Source organism: Barbatula barbatula, assembly GCF_947034865.1.
Source record: "Barbatula barbatula genome assembly, chromosome: 12".
Lineage (NCBI taxonomy): Eukaryota > Metazoa > Chordata > Actinopteri > Cypriniformes > Nemacheilidae > Barbatula > Barbatula barbatula.
This window is the reverse complement of record NC_136775.1, coordinates 6960823-6982558: the sequence shown is the minus strand read 5'-3', so window position 1 is coordinate 6982558 and position 21736 is coordinate 6960823. Positions and strand designations below refer to the sequence as shown.

The window sequence follows — 21736 nt, the reverse complement described above, 5'->3', positions numbered from 1 at the left end:
AATGCATTTACACCTCAGCACACACAAACCCTAACCATGCAGGTAAGAATCAAAAACCATCATTCATAAAAATCTAACCACAACAAACTAACAGTCACAGCAATATTGAAGCATAAATCAAGCACAGTTTTGGAAGCTGGGTGAACACATCTTGGCCAAAAACATGAGAATCTAACTCCAGGCAACAAAATAATCATGATTTAAACATGTTTAGACAAATTGTATTTAGTATATGCAAAACAATTATTTGACTCCTATTAGGGATGTAACGATTCACCGTGAGCCGGTTAAAAATCGATTATAATATGTGATTCAAATCGGTTTAGACGTTTAAAGAATCGCAGTTCATGTTTTTACAGCCTGGGGCCGCTGTTCTTTTCTGCAAACAGGTAAATGTGGATTTGCTGATACAGTTCTCAAAAATGCAAAAGTTAGGAAAAGCACAGACAACCTCTTAGTTTGTTTATATTAAAGAGACTTTTGTATTATTCATTTTTAAAAATTGCAATTCAATTATTAGACATAAAATACGACAATGTGCAACATTAGAGACATCATAAATGGACAGTTGGTCATTTTTAATATGCCTCATGAATAAAATCGCATCGTGACATATCAGAATCGTGAATCCCACCCTAAGCTGAGTGCATAAACTAAAAAAACGTTATTATATTTGTAGTGAGATCATTTTGCAAGTTGGATTGTTTACAGTTAATTATTTGCAATAGCTTCATTCATTTAATAACGTGTAGTCTGCAATAGCTTCATTCATTTAATAACGTGTAGTCTGCAATAGCTTCATTCATTTAATAACGTGTAGTCAGATTGTTGTTTGTGCAGCCCAAAATATTCTCATTACATATTAAAATACCATATCAACATAATAGACAAAGACGGCAAATAATTACAATTCAAATCTTCAATTCAATTTAAAAGCCAAAGAAAGGAATACACTAAATACGACACACATCCATAAATGAGTCTTACTGTAACATCGCCTCCGTCTTCTCTTATAAAACATCATTTATTCTATTGTAAAATCTAAATCAATTCTCCACGTAAATTAAGGTTCAAGTGTCTGAAACCCTTTTGCGGAGCTCTAGTGTCCCTGCGCTATATTAGCCTGAGGGTGGCGCTCTAATACTGTCTGCCATACAACGCAAGAGTGAATCGCGTCTGAATATTCTAATTATTTAGATCAGATGCTCTAGATTATTTGCACTTAATAACTAGTTTTGTACATGAATTTAGCAGTTACAGTTAAAAAGCACTGTTAGCGGTTAAAAGTTTTAAAACATCCAGTAAGCCTACATGAACCCTTGGGAAGGGGCGGGCAACCTCTGCTTCAATTTACACGAGACGCGCGAGACACTCGGTACCGAACTCATGGCATTAAATTGAACGGTGGATATCCAAGAGGAAACTATGCAGACGAGAAATGGAGATATTTGGGATATTTTTGAATTGTCCTCTAGGATTTGGTTTATGATCAGCATCGAAACTATGGCGTTGGTATGCGGGCAAAATGGTACGTTAGGTTACTCTTATATTGTTTTATATGTAATAAATGGAGCCGTATAAAGTATGTATGTAACTTGATGTAGCCTATGTGGAGAAATCTCTATCCATCTGTCTGTATACTGTATATGTCTTTATAAACTAGAAACAATAATACATAAGGAGCTGTAAAATGAATGTTGTATGTCACTCAACGTAATATTGTATGATGGGGAAAATCTGGATTTGGGTAAATCTGAGAAATGCTTAAATTAATCTTGAAATTAACTGTAATATTGATTTTGGATTGAAGATTTGGTAAGTCTGAGCTCAGTTTGTATTGCTGTGATCTCTAGTGAAAGGAGATATTGGTCAGAATTCTGGTCCCCTTTTCTGGAAAAATTGGTTTCTTTCTTAAAGCTTTAGTTCCACCAAAAATGAAAAAGAATGGTAATTAATTCACCCTCAGGTTGTTCCAAATATATTTATATATCATAGTATTTATGTTCCCTACTATGGCAGTAAATGGGAGATGAGATGTTTCGTGACTGACATTCTTCCAAATATCTTCCTTTGTGAAAAAATAAATGTATAATGGTTTGGAACAACCCGACGATGAGTAAATGATGACAGCATTTTCATTTTGGCGTGAACTATCCCTTAAAGACAATAAGGCTCCCCTTTTAATCTGAAATAAATGATCTTTTACAGATTTTGTATTTATGATTTTGTATCTCACCATATTAAAAGTCCTACAATAATGTATAATAATAACTCTTATAAAAATGCAGACCGGACTGGAAAATGTCTGTTTATGCGTGCGTTTAAAAGTTATGGGATCTCTTTCTTCATCGGGATTGTCAGGAAGAATGCATTTGTTTATGGTATTTCTAAGTGTGTGTGGGATCAGCGTGAATCACAGTCAGATTCACAGACTATGAGAGCTATTGAAGAAGACTTTCCACAGTTTCCAGTCATCTGTCCTCCGCCAGGTCTCCACAAATACTTTTTGAGATATTATTATATCAGACTCGGAGCATGTTGCTCAGATTAAGAGTGTATTACGTACAGTAGGTTAGGAATATATTGAGCGTCCAGAAATGTCATTGTGCAAACATACTGGCAAATATTTTCGACTTGGTGGTGTGATTGGCGTAGACGAATTGTGAAGTGACAATCTTAACAGCGGAACATCCTGTGCAGCATGAGAGGCCTGCAGGGACGTGCCTGTAAATCCCCTGACGAGAAAATTAAATTACACGTTGCCTGATAGTATAGTGCTGCTGGTGATGGAGTGGTCTCCATGGGTTCCAGTCACAGCTTCAAAGTAGCTCAGCTGTAAGGAATGTTATATTCTGTGTCAGCAAGTGTTCTAATTATCCCCAGACATTCACATCCTCGAGCGGTACATTTTTTTTAAACTTCTTTGAACTGAACTTGCAGATATCACAGTTAAATTAAGCTCAGCATCTAAAGTTTGCTTCAGGCTGTGCTACACAAGATGTTCATTGGGAACTTTGTACTGTTAACAGGAAGCATGGCCTTGTTTAGAGAGACATATATCCTCTATAGGAAGTCCAGTGTATCTTCCTCAGGAATATTAGTGTAAGTCTGCAGGAGGTTTGTGACCTGCTTGTTCCTATTATTTGGGGAAGTACGCACACAGTTTAACTGAGCTGGACATGAAAGTTAAGTCTAACTTTAAAATGTATGCTTTGATGTACATATGCTTCTCACATTTGTATACTTTGGTCAGGTAATAAGAATAATTTATGTAATTATTTATTATTTATTTGAATGAACTAAATAAACCGTCTCATGTCTATCCTTGAATCAATTCTTTCTAATCCAGATTGATGTGGGATATAGAAAGTATGTAATTTTTAATAAGTAGTGAAATACTTTTTGGAGAGATTAATTTGTATTTGTAATAACACTATTGAATATGTAACTAGTAATTAATTACTTTTTCAGAGTAACTTACCCAACACTGGTATCCAGATAGAAATAGCTCATTCTAAGATAATAAAAACATAACGCTTCATTATGTAAGGTCTTTATACACCTCTGAAGACTAACTCTGAAGAAGTTATATATATACTGTAGATCCTCCAAAAAATTACACACCGGCCCTTTAAAGGCATACTTCACCCATACATTCTGTCATCATTTACACACCTTAAGTTTCTTTGTTCTGATGAACAAAGAGAAAGATATGTGGAAGAATGCTTATAACCAAACAGATAGGAACAGATAGTAGGACGAAATACAATGGTATTCAAAAGTGCCCCAGAACTGTTTGCTGTCCTACAATCCTCAAAATGTCTTCTTTTGTGTTAAATAGAATAATTCTTTTTAAGTTTTACCACAATGGGAGTCTATGGGGGACCACATATGTCTGGTTATAAGCATTCTTCCAAATATCTTTCTCTGTGTTCATCAGAACAAAGACATTTATACAGATTTGGAACAACTCGAAGGTGAGTAATTGATTACAGATTTTGTATTTTTGGGTGAAGTATCCCTTTAACTCAAAGATACAGATTACACACAAGCTTTGTTAGCCCATAAGCAAGAAACTAACATCAAAAGGAGCTAAATAACACTGGAAATGTTCAAATGCATTCTGTAGATCAAATCTATTCAGTGCTTGACCACACTGAGTCACAATAGAAGTGTTTGAACGTTGTCAGTTTGCAGCTTGTCATGTTTGTTTTACTGTAAAACAATTTCGATTATTTACCTCAAAAAGATAATTTGTAGATAAAGTCTCACCAAAGCGGAAAGATGTAGGCCGCAGAAGCTTTCTGCAGCTGTAAACCCAAATGAATCAGAGATGACTTAGATGGTTGGTATGAGAGTCCAGCGAAAAACTCAGACCACTGTCGTTTGTCACGCAAAGCCAGAACCATAAATGGACAAAAACGGGCTTTCCACAGAATATAAAGTACCAATACAGATGTACATGACATCAAAGTGGTTTATTGAAGACTCGTCGCCAGTTGTTGTTTTGGGGTCGCTGTTATGGTGTAATGCTAAAAAACGTGGTTAAACATGGCAAAATTACCCTTTACTCAACTGCAACATAGCCCTGCCATCAACAAGCCCTACCAGAGTTATGGCTTTTTTACACCAGTTGTCATGATTCTGCCGCATCATGTCATGTTTCTCTTAGTCTAGTGGCAGGATCATGACATAACCTCATGTTTAATGTGGAGAGAGGCGATTATGGTTTATTTTGGTTTGCCATAGGCTCTCTCCGGTCCCGTCTCTGTTCCCGTCCTCTTGTTTCCCCCTTATTGCTTGTTAATTAGTTGATGCCCTGCACCTGTCCCCATCTTGATTATTTCCCTATTTAATGCCATAGTGTCTTCTGTCTTGTGTCGGATCATTGTTATGTGTCAGATGTTGCACTTGTCTCCTGCCTTGTCATGTAACGTAAGTCTAGTGTATTGTCTTTAATTGTATGTTAGTTTAGTGAAGTCAGTTTATGTTCTTGTGTACCTGTGCTGTTCTCTTGTTTTACTCCCTCGTGGGTTTTTGTTTTGTTCCTGTTTTTTACTTATTATTAAAATCCCTTGTTAACCCTTCATCCGCTGTCTGCGCTTGGGTCCTCTGTCTCTGTCCCGCAACACGTTCATGACAGAATGATCCGACCAAGATTAGGACCCAGCGGACAGAGGGGTCGTTGCGGCAGCGGTCAACGCCGCCGGGTTCCCCTCCAGGGTTAGAGGCTGCCGGACTCCCTTCCAGGGTCAAGAACGCCGGACTCCCTTCCTGAGTCGGGGCCGCCGGACTCCCTTCCAGGGTTGAGACTGCCGGATTCCCACTCAGTGCCGAGGCCGCCGGACTGCCTTCCAGGGTCGAGACTGCCGGTCTTCCCTCCAGGGTCGAAGCCGCCGGATCCTGTGGCCGCCAAAGATCCCCAGCCGGGCATTCCGGGTCGATGCAGCCGGGCATTCCGGGTCGATGCAGCCGGGCATTCCGGGTCGATGCAGCCGGGCATTCCGGGTCGATGCAGCCGGGCATTCCAGGTCGATGCAGCCGGGAATTTCCGCCCGGTGGAGCCGGGCATTACCGTCTGGCGGAGCCGGGCATTTCCGCCCGGTGCATGCGGCCATTCCAGCCCGGTGCATGCGGCCATTCCAGCCCGGTGCATGCGGCCATTCCAGCCCGGTGCATGCCCGTCCGTGTCTGCCGGCTATCCCGTCCGTGTCTGCCGGCTATCCCGTCCGTGTCTGCCGGCTATCCCGTCCGTGTCTGCCGGCGATCCAGTTCGTGTCTGCCGGCGATCCAGTTCGTGTCTGCCGGCGAGCCAGTTCGTGTTTGTCCTGTTTTGGACTCTCGCTGGTTGGACTTATGTTCCCCTTCCTTGGACTCTAGTGTTTTGGTTTCAGTTATCATGTAGCTGTGTTTGTCAGTGTCACAGTCTGTCTTGTCCTGTTTGTGCCTTGAGGAGCATCAGGTTGCTGCTCCTAAAGGAGAGGCTTATGTCATGATTCTGCCGCATCATGTCATGTTTCTCTTAGTCTAGTGGCAGGATCATGACATAACCTCATGTTTAATGTGGAGAGAGGCGATTATGGTTTATTTTGGTTTGCCATAGGCTCTCTCCGGTCCCGTCTCTGTTCCCGTCCTCTTGTTTCCCCCTTATTGCTTGTTAATTAGTTGATGCCCTGCACCTGTCCCCATCTTGATTATTTCCCTATTTAATGCCATAGTGTCTTCTGTCTTGTGTCGGATCATTGTTATGTGTCAGATGTTGCACTTGTCTCCTGCCTTGTCATGTAACGTAAGTCTAGTGTATTGTCTTTAATTGTATGTTAGTTTAGTGAAGTCAGTTTATGTTCTTGTGTACCTGTGCTGTTCTCTTGTTTTACTCCCTCGTGGGTTTTTGTTTTGTTCCTGTTTTTTACTTATTATTAAAATCCCTTGTTAACCCTTCATCCGCTGTCTGCGCTTGGGTCCTCTGTCTCTGTCCCGCAACACGTTCATGACACCAGTTATGGACCATTTTATAAATTAGTTCCTTATATAAAGTATAATTTCACATTTTATTTTCAGTCATCCATGTTCATCATTTTATATATACCAAAACTTCCATTTGCTTTAATACCCAGCCATACGTTGCAACCCGCCAATGCCCACCATTCTCACACCAACACACTAAACACACCCGGTTTCATTTTCTCATGGGCTAGAAACAAACCAATAGAGTTACTTGTAAGTACCATTTGATAATGAATATCTCCCCTAAAATATAGGAGATACAATTTTATTGTGAGTGGAAACAAGCCAAACAAATATTAACAGATTGCAAAAGCTTCGTAATATTGTTAATTCTACCGCGTCAACATCAATGTGATCTCTCTCTCTCTTCTTCCTATAGGAGATGGGTGTGGAAACACAGTCCTGGGTCCCACCAGTGGCACTCTGGCCTCACGGAATTTCCCAGGAACCTATCCTAACCACACCCAGTGTGACTGGAACCTGAGGGTCCCAGAAGGCCGGACACTGCTCTTGACCTTTGGGGACTTTGACTTGGAGTGGAGCCAGGACTGCATTGCTGGTTCGCTTATTATCACAGACAGCAGTGGATCCACTAGAGTGGGTATGACCATTTTCACAGCACCTCAGGAACTCAGTAAAAAAGGACCCAAAAATCTTAGAAGCTTTATAGTTATTTACTATTGTCAAACTATAATTCTGTAACCACACAGATTTGCTGGTATAAAGAAATGCCACAAGGCATCTCAAACACTGCTTCTTCAGCTTTCACCAAGCCATGTGACCATTCAAGCTTGGACTCTGCATTCCACTCAGCTGTAGCATGGCGATAACTTGACTGGCACTCGCATGGTCAAATAGTTTATGAGTGCCAACACACACACAGCAGAAGGGCAATGCACCAAAGCATAATTATTCCATGCACCCAAGAGTGCACTAGAAGGTGTGAGCCTTTTATGGTAGGTAGCAAGCAGGAATGTGTGTTAACTTAAACATATACTAATGGTGCCGCGCTTCCTTATATTGTGTGGCTGTGTTACAAAACCTAGAGGCCGTTTACTTGAGACCGTTTTCAACTAAACTGGCTGTTCCTTTACACGACAACAGCATTTTTGAGTACTGAAAACACAACCTTTTGACAACGGGTCTCAAAGTGCAAGTTTTTGGAAACGAGGGCATTGTTGTTTCTGTGTAAACTCTGAAGGTGGCGTCTTCCAAAAACGATGATGTCATACGCATGCGCATATTACGCGTTCAGTCTTTAGGCATCTGCAAGTATTCCCCACACAATAATGGCGACCTCTATGATGCATGTTTGTACTGCGTGACATACTAATTATCTTTTCTCCAGCAAAAGGTAGATTTACTGCACCACTACGACTAGCGGAGACAAAGATATACACAAACTATAAACATACATAGACACCGACAAAGTGTATCAAAATCGGTTTTACCTTAAAACAGGGTATGTGTATGTGCGCAGGCATGTTGTGTTTCTTTAAAGCGCAACAGCGCCATCCACTGGTCTGGTATGCATAATAAAGCGTTTTCCCAGATCCCTGTAAATGCGAAGGAAATGTTTTCGGTTTTTCATCGTGTAAACATACTCTTAGTAGTTAAAATAATGCAAGTTTTTACCGGGTTTTGGTCAATTTCACGATATTTGGAAGAATGCTTGTAACCAAACAGTTCTTGGCCACCATCGACCACCATAGTAGCAAACGATTCTTTGTCAATTTCTTTGTTCTGTTGAACACACAAATGAATGTAGAGGCACTTTTGTCTACCATTGTAATTTTCCCCCACTATGGTAGTAAATGTTGGCTAAGAATTCTTTGGTTACAAGCATTCTTCCAAATATCTTTCTCTGTGTTTATCAGAACAAAGACATTAAGACAGATTTAGAACAACTCAAGGGCGAGTAAATGAAGACAGATTTAGTTCTTGGGGTGAACTATCCCTTTGAATGTACACTCAGCTTGCATCGTGGACCCCCAACTTGCCATTCATGAAACATACAGTATAATAAACAAATGTACACTTAAGAGTCCCTTATCTATTTATTCAGACTGCATGCGACTGTTTCACAGGTCCTCTGTGTGGCCAGCTGGCCGCCTCCAAGAGAAATATGTCTGTGAGTACCAATGAAGTTACAGTGCGTTTCATCTCCGGCACTCACCGTTCAGGGCGGGGCTTTGTCATGTCCTACTCAACCAATCAGCAATCAGGTAACACAGCTCATCGTCTTCATTCTTCATCTTCTCCCACATACCCTTTGAACATTAGACAAACAAAATCCTTATCTATCAACATGCGTTATATTGTGAAATTGGTTAAAAATGTAAGCTCATAGATTAAACCAAGTGGCTCCTTCATGTTCTGTCCTGTGTTGTATAGGCCCAGAGTAAACAAGCCAGGGACTGTTTGTTCTCTAAATGTAAAGTTGACTCAATAAACAAGTAGTTCCCGACCTTCTTTCCCAATCTCAAATATTGTTTACTCGCATTTTTAACTTTATTTCTGAAACACATTATCGGACATCATCATGTGTGGATTGCTAAATAAACAACTTTACAACATGTGTCATAACGGTAGTTAACAAAGTCACCTCTATATGTCAACATTTACTTTAAAGGGATAGTCCAACCACATTTTCCCCTCTCTTGTCATTTCAAACCTGTTAGACTTTGTTTCTTCTGCAAAACACACAAAAAATGATATTTTGAAGAATGTTGGTAACCAAACATCGGCGGTACCCTTTGACTTATAGAAGTGAATGGCTACTGCGATTGGTCGGTTACCCATATTGTTCAAAATATTTATTTTTGTGTGTAACAGTCCTACAGGTTTGAAATGACACGAGGGATGATGACAAAGTTTTTGGGGAACTAAAACCTCAACATGTTGTCATATAACAGATCCTGTCCTTAAATTTGACCGTACAAGCAGCATTTTAAAAGCATTTCTTATAATACACTGGAAATTGGTATAGTTTGTATCATTCCACCCATTCAGGCAGGCCGTCAACCTGTCATGCTTGGCGACAAATGATTTTTGATCCTTTTAAGAGCTTTTTAATAGACCGCACGACCGCTTCCGTGTTTGTCTCAGCCAGCTCAGTAACAACCGGCGCACGTAGCGTCCAATGGCGTTTTTCACTTGAGATGCACCTTTGGTCAACGACGTGAGTCAAATAATCCAAACACTACATCATACATCGACAACCAAAAGTGGAAAGGCTTCAAGCTATACGTTTCAAGCTACATCCACAAGTATGAAAAATTTTTATGTCAACTTTTATGCTTACTCGAGGCTCTGAACAATGCTCAGCTGTCAATTTGAACGTATTATTAATAAACATATTCTTATTGCTTTTATATTATCACGGCGCCTTTATAGCGGATTGATAGCTTCAATGTTAGATCATGGCACTAGCAACACCAAGGACATGGGTTCAACCCAGGGGATTGCACATAGTCAGATACAAATGTATAAAGCAATGCAATGTAAGTCGCTTTGGATAAAACTGCATAAATGTAAATGTAATATTAGCGGAATAAATGCATGCATATAGTGTATTGGCAGAGCAGTTGATAACTGCACAATAATGTCATAAAATTGGAACTATGGAGGACTCTGGGGCACTTAGACTGTGATATAATGTGTGAGATAGACTCTGAAAAGTGTGTCAGGGTGACTGATAGGAATGCAGCTCTCCTCCTTGGCTGAGGTTCAGAGTGTTTGCTTTGTAAGCAGGGCAGCAGCCGGCCTCTCCTGGCCTGAATAAGGAGAGGCCCCAGAGCTGATGGAATGCTGTGTGCTCACTCTTCCTGCATAGACAAGCACAGTATGACACCTTAACCATCACCTGACCACACTGACAACTGAATGGTTGTTATGCACATACAGTATCTCAATTTCAAGATTTCAAAAAAGGCCAAAATTCTTGTGACTAATGTAGCCAAAACATTTAGCCCACACATTCATAAACATAAAGTGCAAAGAGTTACAACCAACTTCCCAGAAAAGATCCTGTGAGGTCAATGTACAGTCAGATGTTCCAGAGGTTCTGACATTTCTGAGAATTGGACAGAAGAGGTTTGTATGTTCCTTGCTTTCCTGTTGTGTATTCAGTTGTTTATGTAAAGCCCTGAAAAACGTTGCTGTGCTGTGTGATAAATCCTGACTCGCATCCTGTGAGTTCATACTAAATCATCAATATCATTGCATAATATAGGCCTGAAATCACAGACTTGGATTACATCATGAGTAAGCCTTATTTAAAATAAGACATTGAAGTAGCTTTTAAAAAACTTTTCAAACCATTCTGTGTCACGACTATCTTTATCTCGCAGAACTCATTTCATGCCTGCATCGAGGAACACACTTTTCATCTCAGCAGATCAGGTAAAAAGTGACCCGATGTTAACACCAAGTTCACTTGTATCTCTCAGAATAGACCTGCTTTGTCTCGTATGTCACTTTTAAACGTTTAATATCTGAATCCTGTTCCAGTGCATTCTGTCCTGCAGGCTGCAAAGGTGTCGCAGGAGAGATCTGGGGCTGGCATGGGCAGGGATATCGTGATGTAAGCTTTTCACCACAGTCTGGGCTTTGTATCTGTGTGCAATAGAGGGATTATTATGAGTCATGCCATTTGAATGTATTGCCTTTTATGGATTGTTATCACAAGCTGTTTGTAATAGCTTACATTAGACACACAATAATAATACACCCAAAAAATAAAAAAATAATTTACCCATACTCAAAATGTTCAAAACATACTGTTTACTGATCTTTAACAAACTATTAAAGTGAATGATGACCTTCATTATATATGAAATGTAAAGGTGACAGGTTTCTCCATTTTGTGTGAAGTATTTCTAAAGTATGGTAGAGGAATATTTAAGATAAAAGACAGGTGACAGACGATGTTAATACATTTGATGCAATATTTTAACACATGCTTTGGTGCATTTCTAGACCTCTGTTTTGTGCAAAGCTGCGATCCATGCAGGGATTATTTCAGACAGTCTAGGAGGAAAGATTGCCGTGTCCCTGCAGAAGGGCATTACTCTGTATGAGTCGAACTTTGCTAATGGAATACTGTCAAAAACGTGAGTGGACTAACACTAATGCAAAGCAGATTTTCATTAAAGGCTATGATTCACATGCAAAGATTAACCAAAAATAATGCATTCAGGACTCTTGTCTGGATACTGTAGATGCGAATGTAAAATAACAGAACATTAAGTTGTTCAAAATGTAGAAGTTGTGCAGAACAATGCAAAGTTATAATACCACGTATCATTTTACAACCAAGCGGTAGAATGAGAATGAATGGGCGCCGACTTTTTGAAGCTCCAAAAATCCATCGATGAAAGAACAGCACGACACTGCTCTGTGGTCTAAACAACGGTCTTCTGAAGCGAATCGATGCGTTTGTTTCAGACAAATATTCATATTGACAGCACTATTAATGTTGATGTCTAGCTTCCGTCATCCCTCTTCTGCGTATGAACCTGAGGCCGGCAAATGACTGTGACGAAAGCTAAAGGAGATAGCAGAGGGATAACGGAAGCTAGACATCAACGTTACATTTTCTTTTGATATTTGAAATATCCCTTTAAGACTTTTATACTTTTAATATAGATGTTTTGTTTTCTTCACAGTGGATCTTTATCAGATAAGCGACTTGTCTTCCACAGAGGTAATAACTGTTTTCCAGCATTTGATGTATAATTTATGATGAATTTAAAACAAATTTACTAATCCAGACATTGAAATTTCCCACTCACTTATATTCTGAATCAATTTATTTGTCATAATGTCATAAATAAAAACATTTTTCTAATTAAGGTTGAAATATTTTTTACGTATTTTACCAAAATAATCTATTATTACATTATAGTATTGTGCTTTGTAAAGTTTAAATACTCTCTCCTATGTAATACGTAGACTAAGGCTGCAAGATATTGAAGAAAAATGTAATCTACGATAATTTGCTATACATGACGATATATGTATAAAAAAATAAATGTAAACTATATTCATATATATTTAAAAACTGAAAATTATAACAATTCAAACATTATTTCGGATTATTGGTCATCTTCCACACATCAGATACCATCTTTCTGCTATCTGCACCAACCTAAAACTTTGAATATACATAACTTTTAGAAGATTTTAATGATTCAGTTATTGCATAACATTTGTATATGCATATTGCAATATATGCACATGCATTTGCGATATTTCAATAATTCCGATATACTGTATTGTGCAGGAACGACTATTCTTAAAGGAAAATGAAAATTCTGCCATCATTTACTCACCCTCGAAACGTTCCATATCGGTACAGATTTCTCTGTTCTGATGAACACAGAGAAAGATATTTGGAAGAATGATTGTAACCAAACTACCATTAAATCCCATATTAGGAAAAGTTTATTTGTTCTGTTTAACACAAAAGAAGATATTTTGAAGAATGTAGGAAAGCAAACAGTTCTGGGGCACTTTTGACTACCATTGCCATTTTTCCTACTATGGTAGTCAATGGTTGCAAAGAACTTTATGGTTACAAGCATTCTCCCAAATATGTTTTTGTTCATCAGAAAAAAAGAAATTATACAGATTTGGAAAAACTCAGGGGTAAGAAAATGATGACAGATATTTTTATTCCTGGGTGAACTCTGCCTTTAAAGCAACTCCTTGAAGTCTGACGATTTGTTTGGCCGTCAACACGGTGTCACTGTTTTTGCAGAAACCTTTCATTTTAAAAGAGACATTTCTCCATTTCATTAGATCCTAATAGCAGTGATGAGTATGTGTCGGTTTTCAAGGTGCCCAAGAAATTACAGTTTATATAACATGCTGTTACTGTTATGAACTGTGACAGAGAACCCACGTGCAGGCAGCAAAACGGAGATGAAGGGGATAACAAGGATTTTAATGATAACAGAAACAGGAACAAAACAAAAACCCACGAGGGGGTGACAAAACAGGGGTACACAATAAACTGGACTAACTAAAGACTTGACAAGAACTACAACTACACAAACACCTAAACTAACAGAACACTCCTACTCACAGTGACACTGACTAGACTATCAATAAAGCTTCCAAAGACTCCAAGACATGGCATGGCAAAAGAGCATGAAACATGTACAACGAACGAGCACAAGACAATAGACAAGAGGGCATTAAATAGGGGAACAAACACAGGATAATTACTAAGGGGCAGGTGAAGGTAATGAAACACTAATGGGAAGGCTAACGAGACAAAAGGGCGGGAAACACTGACGAGACACGAGAAAGCACATGGCTTTCTCACATAAAACCTAAGGCTATGCCATGACTCCGCTGCAAGACCAAGAATAAACATGACATGATAGCGGAATCATGACATAAGCCCCCCCTTAAATGAACACCTCCAGGTGTTCATCAAGGGGTAGACTGACAAGACAGGGCAGACTGGGACAACGACAAGACACAGCAAAACATTGTAAACAAGATTAGGGGCAGACAAGAGTATATAACAAAAGGGTTGGGGTGACATAATAAAAATAACAAACAAGGGAGGGGGGGGAGGGGGAACAACAAAGTCCATGGGGGGAACACCTGAGTTCATGGGGGGAAGTCCAAAGGGAGTGGGACATGGGGGAACAGTTTTTGTCCCTGGCGCTCGGAAGCGCGGAGTCCCAGGGGACTTAGGGGACACCCTGGGGGGCGGCGCTCGAGAGCGTGAAGTCCCAGGGGCTCTAGGAGTCCCCGGCTGAGGGGCAGGACTTGAAGCCGGCTGGAAGGCCGGCAGGGCAGGACTTGACGCCGGCTGGAAGGCCGGCAGGGCAGGACTTGACGCCGGCTGGAAGGCCGGCAGGGCAGGACTTGACGCCGGCTGGAAGGCCGACCGGGCAGGACTTGACACTGGACTGGGTGCAGGTGGGACCACCGGACTTGACGGGACCACCGGGACCACCGGACTTGACGGGACCACCGGGACCACCGGACTTGACGGGACCACCGGGACCACCGGACTTGACGGGACCACCGGGACCACCGGACTTGACGGGACCACCGGACTTGACGGGACCACCGGACTTGACGGGACCACCGGACTTGACGGGACCACCGGACTTGACGGGACCACCGGACTTGACGGGACCACCGGACTTGACGGGACCACCGGACTTGACGGGACCACCGGACTTGACGGGACCACCGGACTTGACGGGACCACCGGACTTGACGGGACCACCGGACTTGACGGGACCACCGGACTTGACGGGACCACCGGACTTGACGGGACCACCGGACTTGACGGGACCACCGGACTTGACGGGACCACCGGACTTGACGGGACCACCGGACTTGACGGGACCACCGGACTCCGAGCCGCCCTCCGTCGCCTCTTCTTCTTCAGCCGAGCCACCCGCCTGGTGGTCGGCTGCAGAAACGATGTGAATGGGATGGGCGGCTCGGGATTGGAGGCCTCGGACGAGGACCCCCAAGATTCCCGTCTCCCCCGCTTGCCAGTGAGACTGGGCGGTTGTGGAGAGGCTGCAGAGGCTGGAGAGTGGTTCGTGGCGATGCCCACAACACCGATCTGCAGAGGACCACTCTCTGGTATCGCTACCAACGGAGATGAGTAAACTTGGTTTGATGAGGTCGCGGACTCCGAACGCGCTGCGGCAGTTAACCACACGGCGTCGAAGTCCAACGGCCTCATCGCCCTCATCTCAGAGCGAGAGAGCGGCTCTCTGAGACTGGCGTTGAAAAGCACCGCCAGCTCCCTCTCCCCGAACACACCTTGTTCCGCGATGTCCAGGAACCTCTCCACATACTCATCCACAGTCTCACTTCCCTGGCGAAGACTGCAGAGGCGACGGGCCAAGCTGGACCGGTCAGTGTCCATGCTGCTGCTGGGTTCTGTGATGGCTCGTTCGTTCTGTTATGAACTGTGACAGAGAACCCACGTGCAGGCAGCAAAACGGAGACGAAGGGGATAACAAGGATTTTAATGATAACAGAAACAGGAACAAAACAAAAACCCACGAGGGGGTGACAAAACAGGGGTACACAATAAACTGGACTAACTAAAGACTTGACAAGAACTACAACTACACAAACACCTAAACTAACAGAACACTCCTACTCACAGTGACACTGACTAGACTATCAATAAAGCTTCCAAAGACTCCAAGACATGGCATGGCAAAAGAGCATGAAACATGTACAACGAACGAGCACAAGACAATAGACAAGAGGGCATTAAATAGGGGAACAAACACAGGATAATTACTAAGGGGCAGGTGAAGGTAATGAAACACTAATGGGAAGGCTAACGAGACAAAAGGGCGGGAAACACTGACGAGACACGAGAAAGCACATGGCTTTCTCACATAAAACCTAAGGCTATGCCATGACTCCGCTGCAAGACCAAGAATAAACATGACATGATAGCGGAATCATGACAGTTACACACGCTACATGATACTTAAACCTTCAACATGCTGTCATCACCTCTTGTAACTACACATTGCTCAAATATAAACACAGGATAGAAGTTTAAATACTGACATTTACTGTACCTGAAGGGTTACAATACGTAATATGTAATGTAAATGTAACGTATTACAGATCTGAAATATGTTAAATGATCATCTTTCCATGTTTGAACAAGTGGTTTTATTTTTTACGTACAGAATGTGATACAGAGCTAACGGTGCTGACTTACAACAGTTCTTCTGTGTGGAGGGAGGTGAACAGACTGGGTCAGAAGGTCTCTTGGTCTCCAGGAAAAGTGGGCTCTCAGTGGGCCGCGAGCTCTGATGACCTGCAGCCATGGCTGGAGATTGAGCTGTGGAATAAGAGTAGTGTCACAGGTCAATAATAGTTTTAGACAATCATTTTAAACAAACTGGACAACATTGTTTATTGTGTAAATCTATATTATATTATATAATAAAACAATTGTACTCGTGGTTAATTCCAGGCATCATAACAAAGGGTACACCACACTACTATATTGAATCTTACACCCTCATGTTCAGTAAAGACCGCAAAAACTGGAAAGTCTACAAAGCCGCATCTAGCAAAGACAAAAGGGTAAACAATGAATGGTGCATCCGTCTAATGCTTCCATGATATGTGTATTATTGGGTATAACTACTATTGTTGCTATGGCCAAATTCATATTGTCTTTCTGTTTTTAGGTGTTTGACGGCTTTTCTGATGGGCATGTGACGTCATTAAACAGCCTGGTTCCTCCTATAATAGCACGCTACCTCCTTCTGAAACCCCAGCAGTGGCATATCAGGGCCTCCGCCCAAGTGCAAGTGCTGGGTTGCCCTTCTGCCCTTCCCAGACCCCGTTCCCATGGAGATGGTAAGGGTTTGCCCTAGAATTCAGAATCCCTTTTCATTGCACGGCAAAATTATGTAAGAATTACTGAAACTTCTGTATACCATTTTAAAGTAGAGACTCATATTGTCAGTAATCTATATATTAACTTGACCATTGCAGTAAATCTAACAACAGTAAATGAATTGTTAGTATTTTAACCTTTTTATGAACTCTCTAATTTTTTCAGCACCAAACTCTAGTAAGGGGGTTATTACAGAAGCTGTGCCTATAGTCACACTCCCTACTGAAGGACCTGTCATCACCAGAAGCTCAGGTGAGGTGAATTTGCAGAAGAAAATCAGGGACAGCTAATATGTTTGACAATATTAAAGGTATAGTTCACCGAAAATAAACATTCTGTCATATTTGATTCAACATTATGTCGTTCAGAAAGGGTATGTGACTCTTTCTTCTGCGGAACACAAAAGAAGATATTTTGAGAAATGTTTCAGTGGTTTTGTGTCGATACAATGGACCAATATTGCTCAAAATATCTTCTTTTGTGTTCTGAATAAGAATACAGGTTTGGAATGACACGTTGGAGAGTAATGATGAAAGTCTATCCCTATAATGTAATGGTGTTTCACCTTTGTAGTTTTTTTCAAACAGAAAAATATATGACTGTCATGAAAAATTGAAAATCAGTGAATAATGAAATTCTATTTTTCACATAAAGCTAATGTATCTAAAATAAATTCTGCCTTGTGTTCAGTGAATAAACAGCGCACCGGTTTGGAATTAAATAAGGCCAAATTATCATTTTTGTTATTTCTTGAACTATTGTATGACATGTTTGTTTCTTCACAGGCCCCAGTCAGGCAGTGATATTAATGGCAGGAATGGTTTTGGGTGCCGCTCTGTGTATCAGCTGCCTGTTAGCAGGGCTCGTGTGGTGGAAAAGGTATTTCTTATTCAAACTTTTTAAAATAACCTTTTTCCATTACAAAAAACCTTTTGTGCACCAGAAAGTTTATGGATGTTGGCACCGTGTAGCACTTTTAATTCTAGGGATAGTTCTGTCATCATTTACTCACCCTCTTGTCATTTCAAGCCTGTATGGCTTTCTTTCTCCCGCAGAACACAAAAGACGATATTTTGAAAAAAGGCACCCATTCACTTCTGTTGTATGGACACCAAACCAATGCAAGTGAATGGGTGCCAGTTAACAACATTCTTCAAAATATCTTCTCTTGTGTTCTGCACAAGAAAGAAAGGTTGATGATAGAATGTTCATTTTTGGGTGAACTGTCACTTTAAGAGTGTACAACCCTTTTCACATCATTCCTCACATACACCTTTCTACCTACCCTTTTTGCTTCAGAAAAAGAAACGCACGAATAAAGGAATCCTGTGTTGACCAAGGTAACATTATTTTGTTTTGTATCTAGCTATAACCCTTCCATGTCCTTGGAGCTTCATAACTGACTATCTTTGTCTCTTCTCTAGGCTATCAGGGTTTTCAAGGAAAGAGACCTCCTTGTACAAACCCAGAGCTTGTGTCTTACCCTCTGGTTCGGAACATCCATGACGCCCTCCCCAACCCTCCTCTCAATGGTAAGATATCCACAGCCTCGCAAACCAGTATAGCAATGAATACCGAAATTCATGAAGGAATGTTTAGATCGACAACTGAGACAAGGCAGTGTTTGTAGAGAGGATGCCGCCGGGTACAAAAGTTCTCAGAGGCTCTGCAGATCAACAGCTCTCAGACGTCCCGCTAATATATAGCAGCAAATAAGAGGGTTAGTGTCCCTCAAACAGCGGGATGGATGTGGAGAGAAAGCCAAGTAGCCATTCCGACCCCTTTGTTAAAGCCACCCCCACCCGTCTTGTTCTTACTCGGCCCATTCTGTGTAAGATGCCAGTGGGTCTCGAAAAAAGGTAAATTTTTATTACAAATAAAAAAAAATGGGGATGAAACACCATGAGCACCAAATCCTGATTAATTTATTCTGTTTAACCATGCGATAGTTTGCCCAAAAATGTATTTTTGGAACAAGTCATTTAGATTTTAAATGACTTAAAGGGGAATTCATTATGACAAAATCTTTATTTTCGGGTGAACTATTCCTTCCTTAAAGGGATGTCAAGCAAATTCTTCCATTTCTCAGTTTCTTACCAGCCAGCCCACCAGTTGCTCAATGGCAGCATAAATGTGTCTTTCTTTAGCGTGCGTTGTTCTCTGAAAGGCTTCTTTAATTGGAGCCCAAATAAGGGCCATGCAAGCCAGAGAAACACCCTCCCCAGAACTCTCTGGCCAACAGACCCTTCAGTAAAGTGCTGAGGAGGACAGAGGGTCAGCGGTCAAGACAATCACAGTCTTTTCTCCAGTCGCTTCAATTAAAGCAGTTTGGCCCTCTTGGCATTCCTGCTGAGGGAGTGAAGGATTGAGAGGAGGAGGCAAAGATTGAAAGAACGTGGGGCCCCTTTCACAACTACTGTTGGACACAGTGTGGTGGGTGGCCGGCGAGGTCATGTGGGAAATTAATAATATCTCTATATGAACTGGCCAGGGGAAAAGGCCGCCCCCCGGGTACGAGAGCCAATCAAAGGGAGGGTTTATTTGCTATACTTTGATCTTGAATGCTATTAATTTGGGTGTGGAGTATGATGACTAATGCACAATGATACAAATGATAAATATTTTTAGGGCTTTAAGGGCTTCAATGTTATTTAATCGCATCCAGAATAAAGGTTTGTTTACAGATTAAATGTCTGTGCATATTAATGTTGTATTCATAAAAACATACAGATACATAATGTATTTACTTCTATTTAACAATTATCTACATTTTATATTTTTCTTAAATATATATATATGTTTTTATAGATACAAAATTAATATTAACAGCCCCAAATTTTCAAATGTTTTCTTTTTTATCATTTTAATTGTGCAAAAACAATGAGCTCATTGCTTATATTATACAGGATATATATGTATATATATGTATATATATATATTATAAAAATCCCATGGATTTAAAAAATGGAAAACAAAATACTTTTTATAAACAAAATACTTTTTTACTGTGTGGTCTTGAGATAATCTCAGGGTGTAAACCTACTGTCATATGTATTTAGTAAGCATAAAAATAAGATAAATAACAGTAATATTCTTAAATATTTAATAAAAGTATCATATTTAATAATACAATACCCCTTAAACCATCATAATTTTCCTGTCCTTTGCAGACTATGCTGAGCCCGATGTAGTTACCAGCGGGCAAATGGTGGGTCTCACATTCCGTCCTCAAATGGAGGAAGGCTACACCATTCCTTACACCCTCAACCACTATGACACCCCAGGAGAACTCCCTGAATACACCTATCCTCTTCCCCCCGAACCAGAATATGCAACCCCTTTTGCGGAAATTCCCAGAGACTCCCATACATCCTTACCACTGGACAGCCATCCTAACACCAAACTATCCGCGTGTCGATCCACACAGGGCACATCATCACATCAACAGTATGACTGCCCTGCCCACAGAGTGATCTCTAACGGGTACTGCACTCCAGTCTCACATAATACTTACCGATGTAAGGCTAATGTGATCTACGCCGAGCCCCAGACAGTAGAACCACTGTTGCATGCCTACCATGAGCCACTTTAAGCCAGCTTGGCATCACTGACTAAAGACACTTGTGCCTTGCTTTGTTAAAGAGCGTCTCTGCGTTTCTAAAAAGAGCAGGACATCAGCTAATCTTATTCAAAACAACAATGTTATTGCTGCTGTGAATAAAGGTGGCCAGCAAAAAAGTGACCAGAAATGAAGTACTGTGCACATGGAGCGTGTATTTATATATTGAACATTAACATACACATTATGTGCCATTATATTGCTGTTGATAATCCAACCTAGTGCCTCACACGGTGTATTAAATAGCACCATGGACTGGCACAATTTCTTTTTTGGGTTGGTAATACAAATGGGAGAATTGTTATTTGTAAATCTGTGTTTGTGTTGTTTAGATGACATATTTGTATTTAATGTAAATGATGATGTTTGTTTTATATCTGTAACTAATCTATAACGTTTAAGTATGTCTGTTTTTGTTTTAAACTACTAAAGTATTCAAAATATTTTACTTTGCTACACTTATGAAATAAACTTTTCATACAAAAATGTAGTTTACATTTTTTGCCAGATGGAAAGAAATACATGGTTGGAGCATTTGTGATTGATTCATTAAAAACATTTTAATGTTATTTGTATTATTTAATTTGTTGTTATTCCATATTAAACACAATGTTACGTTTGATTATTTTAAGATCAGCAATCAGACTACATGAGCCCACCTCTAAAAAAACTGGCTAGGGTATAATCTTCTTTGTTGGTTTTATTGCCATATTACAACCTTGAATGCATCCAATGAAAGCACTATTACTGCCATCTTCTGGATAAAACGGTCATGTAAGTGATGTCATGAGTCATCTGTGACCAAATAACCACATTTATTTATTTCATACTATTTGTAATAGTACCCAATCTAGCACTATAATCAGGCTTGCTTTTGTATTCTACCGGCTAAGTGGAAGAATTTAAGATTAAATGTTATTAATGATTATATATTTATGAAATAGACTGATAAAGATTACTGCTATACAGAGATTTTCAAGAAGAAATTGTGTAAGTGTACATGTGTATTTTTGGTTTAGGAGTGTTGTTTTGTTTTTGAGTTTTTGTGTTTGGTCTCGGTCTAGGTCATTGAGCTATAGTTTTGATGGTTATGTACAGCAAATCTGGTGACTATACCATCTAATATCCCCATGGGCCACATTAGAGATTTTGAATTACTTTTCCTATATAAACTTAAATCTCTC

At 40.5% G+C, this 21736-nt stretch overlaps 2 protein-coding genes across 2 annotated transcripts; one reads left to right on the top strand and one right to left on the bottom strand.

The window, feature by feature from the left end:
• Window positions 1–1356: 1356 nt before the first annotated feature.
• Window positions 1357–21033, top strand: LOC306901092 (discoidin, CUB and LCCL domain-containing protein 1). The gene is made up of 15 exons (XM_079468601.1): window positions 1357–1528; window positions 6887–7108; window positions 8595–8732; window positions 10860–10911; window positions 11020–11092; window positions 11488–11621; window positions 12177–12214; window positions 16212–16391; window positions 16502–16614; window positions 16722–16893; window positions 17099–17185; window positions 17719–17812; window positions 18233–18273; window positions 18358–18465; window positions 20104–21033. Exons 1-15 carry the CDS (start codon window positions 1426–1428, stop codon window positions 20523–20525), a joined length of 1977 nt encoding a protein of 658 aa, XP_079324727.1. The 5' UTR covers window positions 1357–1425; the 3' UTR covers window positions 20526–21033.
• Window positions 13437–15754, bottom strand: LOC306901093 (uncharacterized protein). Its single transcript, XM_079468602.1, has 2 exons — window positions 14775–15754; window positions 13437–14433 (listed from the first exon to the last, which is right to left on the bottom strand). The coding sequence occupies exons 1-2, from the start codon at window positions 15419–15421 to the stop codon at window positions 14268–14270; spliced, it is 813 nt and encodes a 270-aa protein (XP_079324728.1). The 5' UTR covers window positions 15422–15754; the 3' UTR covers window positions 13437–14267.
• Window positions 21034–21736: the final 703 nt, after the last annotated feature.

Bases quoted from the DNA above. Each gene is read 5' to 3' on its own strand.
- LOC306901092 (XM_079468601.1), top strand. From the start codon at position 1,426: ATGCAGACGAGAAATGGAGATATTTGGGATATTTTTGAATTGTCCTCT. The intron at 10,912-11,019 runs GTAAAAAGTGAC...ATCCTGTTCCAG, and splicing joins TTTTCATCTCAGCAGATCAG to TGCATTCTGTCCTGCAGGCT. The intron at 18,274-18,357 runs GTAACATTATTT...TCTCTTCTCTAG, and splicing joins GGAATCCTGTGTTGACCAAG to GCTATCAGGGTTTTCAAGGA.
- LOC306901093 (XM_079468602.1), bottom strand. From the start codon at position 15,421: ATGGACACTGACCGGTCCAGCTTGGCCCGTCGCCTCTGCAGTCTTCGC. The intron at 14,434-14,774 runs GTCAAGTCCGGT...CACCCAGTCCAG, and splicing joins CCGTCAAGTCCGGTGGTCCC to TGTCAAGTCCTGCCCGGTCG.